We start from the raw sequence: 8,540 nt of genomic DNA, 5'->3' as shown, positions 1-8,540 counted from the left end.
CTAATATCGATATATTTTTGTCAAATTTTTATGATATCGTCAAACATATATTTTATTCAAAAATAAAAACATCATCGCTTTCTCAAAATCACATAAAGCCATATTATAACATCGACTGAGATAAAGAATAAAATTAAATATCACGTTGTATCTCATTGCATTGCACGAGTACGCTTCTAGTTTTCAATAAACCATATGGACAAAACTTAGTTTACTTATATAACTATATTAATTATATAGTTTTTGAACAAGTATTTAATATATATATATATATATATATATATATATATATATATATAGGGAAGGGTTCAAACGAGAACCCTGTGATTTACGAGAATGCCAGAACAACCCAATAACCACATATTGTGATAAAACATAAAATTAAAAGATTTTTAAAACTAAAATTGAAATTTAAAAAGATTCAGAAAATATTAAAATTAAAAGGGTAATAATGGAAATGATATCATAAAATCTTTTAATACGATTACACGATCATGATTATCATTATCTAATAAACGGTTAATTATGTGATATGGGTGATTTGGGTGTGATATGGGTGTGATAATCATGTGATTATCACACAATTATCATAAGGATTCCGCTCGGCTAGGGTTAACTTAGAAAATCGACTACCGATTTGGTGTGATATGGGTGTGATAATCATATGATATCACTATCATAACAGCGCACTCAATTTGATCATGGTTTCGATCGGTTAGGATTAGACGATCACACATTTATCACAAGGATTACGGGCGAAATCCACTAAACGATTTGGTGTAATATGAGTGTGATAATCATGTGATATCACTATTATAACATCACTTGCGCACTAAATTTGATCATAGTTTCGATCGGTTAGAGTTAGACAATCACACATTTATCACAACGATTACTCATGGTTTCGATARGTTATGGTTACACTTCATTGATTATGGTTTCGATAGGTTATGGTTACACAATCACACAATTATCACAAGGGGAGAGGAGAGAGTGGAAAAGAACGTGCATGAAAAAAAGGGATAATTATGACGAATTAAAATAAAATAAAAATTATAAAATTAATTAATTACATTACTGCCCTTATTAATTTATTTATATTTAATATAAGTTAATTTATTAATTAAAAAAGTTTGAGGTTATTAGATTRTTCTCRCATTCTCGTAAATCACAGAGGTTCTCGTTTGAACCTCCACCTATATATATATATATATATATATATATATATGATTTTCCCAACCTTAAAATCATATTTTTTTAATGTTTTATATAGACATCCCTAGATAGATTTTCTAGCTCTGTTCTAAGGGGTAAGTCTCGTAAAATTTATAAAGCTTTCTAAAAACTTACTAAGGAGGTGTTTGAGATTGCTTATAAAAACAATTTATTGACTTATTCTAATGTGACACTGGTAATAAACATTTTTGAGTGTTTATATAAACAACTTATAGCCGGTAATAAAAAGTTAAACCCTTCTAACTTATAATAAGTTGATAAATTCTTTTATAGAAAATTATAAGTTGTTTTAAATAAGCAATCTCAAACACCATTAAATGATTCACTATCAAAAAATCGTTATAGCACATCAAATAAGGTGCGAGTTTGGTTGAGGTTATTAAGAGAGTGTTTGGGATTGCTTATTTGAAACAACTATGTTTTTATACAAAAATACTTATCAACTTATTATAAGTTAGAAGGGTTTAACTTCTTTAAAAACTTCTTATTACCGGTTTGGCACCGATATAAATTATTTATCTAAACATTCAAAATTGTTTATTATTGATACCATACTGAAATAAATCAATAAGTTATTTTTATAAGTTAAATCCAGACACCCCCGAATACTAACAAACAGTTTCTTAGAGGAAATATTGGGGTTGAAAACCAGAATGTCCTTGCTTGAGGGTATATCTTGTAGATTACTTTCCAGGCATCTAACAGGGGGAGAACAGCAAACCAGTTAGCAAAACGTGCGATTGGAGGAAGCAAAACGTGTGAAAGAGGGGTTTTGCGGGACGGTTGGAGAAGCTTTAAGGATACCTATTCGGCGATCATCAATTAGCATACGAATGATGGAAGTCGATGATGAGATGATCAAAATTAAGGGTACCCTTGTAGGATTTTCAAAAGTAGTTGTTCTTATTCTTTATGGATTGTGTATCTTAAACCAATTGCGTAAGAGAAATTTTGAATATTTTAGTGAACCCATGTCTTATTCTTTTTGGGTTTTCTGTTATCTGAATGAATTTTTCAGGGGAAGAAGAAGAGAAAAGAAAACCCATAGTGGTAATACTAGTGGGTGCACCTGGAAGTGGCAAATCGACCTTCTGTGATCACGTTATGCGGGTATCTACCCGACCCTGGGTCCGTGTTTGTCAGGTATTTCTCTTTTTCTCTTATGCATTGCAAGTGTTCGATAAAATGTTTTATTGGTTTTATGTTATTACCTGGCACATTGGTCTGGTGCCACCTTTGTAATGCCATTGAACTTCTTGTTGCGTGGAGAGCACGATTATACGTAACTTTAGGGTATTATATATGATCAGATGGATTGCAGCTTAGACTAATTGAGTTGCTCAGCTCATAAGCAAAAGGCATGGGCCTATTATTGATGGTCATTTTTCAAAACCGAAATGGTGCTTGGGCTTACACCTTATAGTTAAAATCTGTAGATGAATACCTTGAATAACAGTAACAAGAGAATGTTCAATTCATTATAGGAAAACAATGTCATTTCTACCAAAATATGCTATAAGTTAATTTGCCACTTTCAATGGACACGATTTAGTTTGATAAGCTCATTATACGGTACTTCCTCTTGTATGTTTCTTGTAGATTTAGCATTAAATATGGTACACAACTGTACAGGCTTATGCGTGATTCTTTGTCTATATAGTACTCCCTCCTTTCTTATAAAAGCTGCAAAATTTGATTGGTTACATAATCCAATGTCATTGATGGTTGAGGATAACAAAGGGCAAATAGCCAATAGGTAACTTTAGCTTGGATATTTAAAAAGATGGAAAATTGCAATTTATATGGGACATCCCAAAATGAAATTTGATGCAATGTTTATCACAAAGATGGATAAAAAGTTCAACACAGGTAAACTAGCTAGCCAAGCAAAAACCCTGTCATGAAAATAGCTGAAGGTCCTGGTCATACTTTTTGAAATTAAGCAACTCTACCACTGTATTCACTATATAACTTTCTTTATCTCTTGTGCATTTATTCTTTCGTTTCTTTAGGCCGCTGGCCATGGGTTGTATCCGAAGACATGGAAAGAGATGTTTTTATGTCAGCAACAGAGGCCCAATTCATAAGACTTCTGAAAGCATCATCAAACTAATAGTCTAGAATGTATTATTCTGCTCACAATGTAAAATCACCATCTTTCCTTTTATTAATCTTCATTCATCTTGTTTTGGTGTAATTGCTTCTGCTTAGATCTCTTATTTGTTCTTTAACCAGCATCTTGATTGGTGCCTTTTATCTACTATATTTTATGCAATATGTGTATATTAACCGTTTAGAAAGGATGAGAGGTGACAATTTTTTCACTGAGAAGAACATTATGGTGTTAGCTGTCCCTGAATATGTTTTATTTAAATTAGAGAGTTGGTGGGAAGAGCTTTCCTAGAAAACATCCTTTCCCGGTCTTTATTACTTGTATGCTCTTTATCACACTCCATGATTATGTTTCTCTTTCTACTTGCTTCTGTCACCAAATTATGTCTTTCTCATAGTAGTTTTGTTCTCAGTGTGATTTGTTGATTTACATGAAAAGGATCATACTAAATGTAGTCTCATGCAGGACACAATTGGGAATGGCAAAGCCGGAACAAAAGCACAATGCTTAGCGCTTTCTAACACCTCCTTAAAAGATGGAAAAAGTATACTAATTGATAGGTGCAATCTCGATAGAGAACAGCGGGCAGATTTTGTTAAGCTTGGAGAGTCTCACCAAGTAGACATGCATGCTGTTGTTCTTGATCTTCCTGCAAAGCTTTGTATATCTCGATCTGTAAAGCGAACTGGGCATGAAGGCAATTTGCAAGGTGGGAAAGCTGCTGCAATTGTGAATCGGATGCTGCAAAAGAAAGAACTGCCCAAATTGAATGAAGGGTTTAGTCGAATAACTTTTTGTCAGAATGAGAATGATGTTCAGGCTGCCATGGATACGTATGGAGCACTCTCACCCTCGGATAGCCTTCCATCTGGCTGTTATGGAGAGAAAAATACTGATACTAAGGTCCAACTTGGTATTATGAAGTTCTTAAAAAGAGTAGATGCTCCAAATAAAGTAAGATCCGATAAAACTGTGCCTGGGCCATTGGTCGAAATTACCAAAGAAAATCATCCTGTTGATGCAAGTCAAGACCAACAAATGGGATCTGAGAGTGGGACACGCCCTTTAGACAGTCCTCCTCCCACTTTAGCATTTCCTTCTATATCCACAGCAGATTTCCAGTTTAATATTGAAAGGGCTTCTGAAATAATAGTTGAGACAGTTGAGGAATTCATAAACAAGCTTGGGAACGCAAGGGTTGTTCTAGTGGATTTGTCTCGTGGATCAAAGATATTATCCTTGGTGAAGACCAAGGCTGCTATAAAGAACATTGACCCCAAAAAGTTTTTCACGTTTGTGGGGGATATCACAAAACTCCGCTCAGGAGGAGGCCTGCACTGCAATGTGATAGCAAATGCTGCGAATTGGTAAATTTTGACATGTAGTTGTGAACTTTAGGTTTAGCAGCATTCCCCTGTCAGTCCATGCATGGTTTAACTGTTTATGGTCCTATTTAATGAAGATATGTTCTTAAAGTCGTGATGATTAAGCCTGTTGGCTTGCTATTTGATGTTGCTAAAATCTTTTCTTTACTACTTTCTTTCTCTTCTAAATGTCACCAGCTTGGTGTCAAGATTTAGACTACATCTTGCATCTTCTTTATGAAAATAAACTTAGTGGTGTCTTGATCTCCACGTCACCCATACTGGGTGGCTAATTTCTAACAAGTTTAACATTGATTCTGCTCACAAAATTGATGAGATTTGATTTCATTTTATATGTGAAACTTAATCTTACAGGAGACTAAAACCCGGTGGTGGGGGTGTAAATGCTGCTATATACAATGCTGCAGGTCCAGAACTAGATGCTGCAACAAAAAATCGAGCTGGATCTCTTGCTCCTGGAAAAGCACTCACGGTCCCTCTTCCCTCAACTTCTTCCTTGTTTTCTAAAGAAGGCGTAACACATGTCATACACGTGCTTGGGCCAAATATGAACCCAAAGAGACCAAACTGTCTCAAAGATGACTATAACAAGGGCACCAAAGTTCTTCGCGAAGCTTACTTGTCACTCTTTGAAAATTTTGCATCTATTGTGAAAACCCAAGAGAAATTGTCTGATTCAAGCAGTGTAAAACCTGATATCCATAGCCATTTAGATGGAATTTCAAACTGTGATCAGAAGGTTAGGAGAGAGGATGGTGCCTGTATCACCGAGAGGAACAAGAAAATGAAAGGGTTTATAGGAGAAACTGAATTCAAGAAGTCGTATTCAGTAAATGTGAAGGAGAATGCAACCAACAGTGGGAAGACGGGTCAAAGCATGAATAAGGATTGGGGCTCATGGGCTCAAGCACTTTACAACATCGCCATGCATCCTGAGAAACATAGGAATGATGTAATTGAAGTTTCCGACGACATTGTGGTTTTGAACGACCTTTACCCAAAGGTTCTTTCCATCTCCTATACAGGTCCTTTTGATAAATCATCATTTATCTTGAATGAGTTTTCAATTAGCAGCATGACCTAAAAAATTTTAGCTCAATCACCTTGAACTGACATGCCCCTGATTCAAAAAATCTACCCCTGGTCTAAACTTAAAGATGCTCTAGCTTCTGGAGAAAATAGCCCTATCTTAACCCCCACCCCTCCTTTTGTTTGTGTGAAAATGCTTAAACCAATTTTGGCTTTCAGGCACAAAAGCATGTTTTGGTGCTCTCACGGGCTGAAGGTCTTGATCATCTTGCAGACTTATGCGAGGAACACCTTCCTGTTATAAGGAGAATGCATGATGTGGGTTTAAAGTGGGCTCAAACATTTCTAAGCGAAAACAAATCATTGGTATTCCGACTTGGATATCATTCGGTATGTGGTACTTTCTTGCTCTTCCTCCACCGTCGGGCATCAACTGTTTTTGTGAAAATTACTACTTGTCAAGTGCCGGAATTTCATACAAATCAAGCATCAGTCTCTTTCCCAATCGGCACTGTCCCTATGAAGTTGGCTTAGTTATCTCATTTTCCTTGAAAACTTAAAAAGTACCCATCAATTAAATGTTGATTATCTGTTTGTTTGATCTTAAAAGTCGAATTGTCTAGCTTACTTTAAAAGAAAGGGAATTATGCAAACAGGTCGTGTCGACTTTCTCCAATAACCGACTTGTTATTTCTTTTTGTTAGGCACCTTCAATGAGACAACTCCACCTTCACGTCATAAGTCAGGATTTCAATTCGAAACATCTCAAGAACAAGAAACACTGGAACTCGTTCAATTCTCCATTCTTCCGGGACTCAGTGGACATAATTCAAGAAGTGAGCGAACAGGGGAAAGCGACACTACACGACGATGAAAAGTTCATGTCAATGGAATTGAGATGCAACCGCTGTAGAAGCGCACATCCAAACATTCCTCGGCTGAAATCACATATCAGCATTTGCAGATCACCCTTTCCTGCTCCTCTACTGCAGAATGGCCGCTTACTTACAAAAGGTGGCACTTGCTAGTATAATAGTAGACTTGTCTAGTTGGATGCCAACCATCAGTTCTTTGTTTTGTATGGTAGATCTCTGATTTGCATGATGGCTGTAGTTCAAGATGGATGACACTTTCTGCTGTTGAAAGTTTGTAAGGTCAAAGGTGGGTAGACTTTTTTACCAACGAAAATTTTGTGAAAATGTAATGGGTTAGGATTATTTCGACTGTATCGGAGACTGGTTAGTCGGTGGTTACAAAAGTACCGATCGATCCAGACCAGTTGCACTATTTTGGCACAATACCGGTTATATCTGGACCAGTTATGAGGACCGATTGGATCCTTGTTTTAAAAGTTTCAGAGCCATTTGGCATCCTTTGATTGATCGATGGAGTTACCGTTTTCTTTAACATTTTTGGTCTTCTTTATTCTTTTTATTTACAAATATGCCATTGCAGTGCTTATTATTTTTGTCATTTAGACTGTATAAGTAGGATGGTTGATTTTTCACATCTCTTCATTCTCTTTCGTCTCTCTAAGTTAATAAAATAGTGATTTCGATATGCTTCCGTGTTTGATAATATTTCCGGTTCTAAATTTATCTCGTGTTCTTAACGGGGTCTTTGGTTCTGAAATCGCTGATGGAAGTAATCATCTACCATATCCGAAAAACACCGGTTTGGCAAAATTTTGATATGACATTCTTGTTGAGTGGAGGGGAAAGGCGCAATGTAAAGATGTGGTGTCATCAAGTTTTAAAATGGCATCAGGTGTGAAGTGGCGGTCGGGTCAATCTTCAAGCCTTACAAGTCAGGATGAGGATATAACGTTTTTCAAGGCGTGAAACAAGGCGTTAAATTTGTATGTTATATATAAAATTATATTTTTACGTATATGTTTTCTATATATTATCCAATCGGATAATGATATTAAAAAAAATCATAAAGATTATTATTATAAAATAGTTTTTGATTAGATATTTAAATATAATTTATAAAAATAATTTTACAACTTCATTTTAATAATGAGTATCTTTATGAATTTGTGAAATTGCGACTGATATGATTAGATACATCTTATAAAATTGTAAAATTTAAAGTTAAACGCGTAAAAAACAAAATATAAACAAACTAAGAGTACATTCATGGTCCCTGTGATTTGTTGGTTTTCCTTTTTACGATCTCTCAAACACGTTTATTACACTGTTTGTCCCTGTGGTATGCAAAAACGCACGCTCTAAGTCCCTCCTTCTAACAGACTTTGTTAACCCAGTTAATTTAAGAGTATTTTGGTACTTTCTCTTTTTTCTTTCTTTTTCTTGATTTGTATAATAAAATGATTTTGTCTTTTTATCATTAATACCCTACCCATCCCCTTCCCTTCTTACCCTCTCCTCTTCATCCCCAACACCAAACAAGTTGTATCCCACCCTAATATCGTCGACCTCAATTAACTCCGACACATACACAAAAACACAGGCCACCTTCTCACACACACTGATAACCTTTTCATCACATACCTTAATACACTTGCACACATTAACTCTTACACACATTGCATCTGTATCATTGTGATCCCCCCAAACGCGATCATTCACCATCTCCGAACAAACCCACTGTCTCCATCTCTGTTGTGTATGTGAACCCCATACTTATTTCTTCCCTTCCCAACATGTCACTTCCTTTACCCCAACCAGCTTCCTTCTGCGGTGAACCCCCATGCCACCCTCTTCTCCCTCTCGCTCCCCATTTTCTTTCTCACTGTTACCCTCTTTGAAACT

The 8,540-nt window shown here is 35.7% G+C and overlaps 1 protein-coding gene across 1 annotated transcript; it reads left to right on the top strand.

Moving 5' to 3' along the window:
• The first annotated feature begins 1,938 nt into the window (after window positions 1-1,938).
• Window positions 1,939-7,171, top strand: LOC112504614 (transcription factor bHLH140). Its single transcript, XM_025108567.1, has 6 exons — window positions 1,939-2,106; window positions 2,255-2,379; window positions 3,815-4,716; window positions 5,089-5,737; window positions 5,983-6,153; window positions 6,468-7,171. The coding sequence occupies exons 1-6, from the start codon at window positions 2,070-2,072 to the stop codon at window positions 6,789-6,791; spliced, it is 2,208 nt and encodes a 735-aa protein (XP_024964335.1). The 5' UTR covers window positions 1,939-2,069; the 3' UTR covers window positions 6,792-7,171.
• Window positions 7,172-8,540: the final 1,369 nt, after the last annotated feature.

The sequence above is a fragment of the Cynara cardunculus genome (genome assembly GCF_001531365.2).
Source record: "Cynara cardunculus var. scolymus isolate 2C chromosome LG 2, CcrdV1, whole genome shotgun sequence".
NCBI classification, from domain to species: domain Eukaryota; kingdom Viridiplantae; phylum Streptophyta; class Magnoliopsida; order Asterales; family Asteraceae; genus Cynara; species Cynara cardunculus.
Note: the sequence above shows the minus strand (reverse complement) of the source record. Positions and strands in the feature narration are given on the sequence as shown.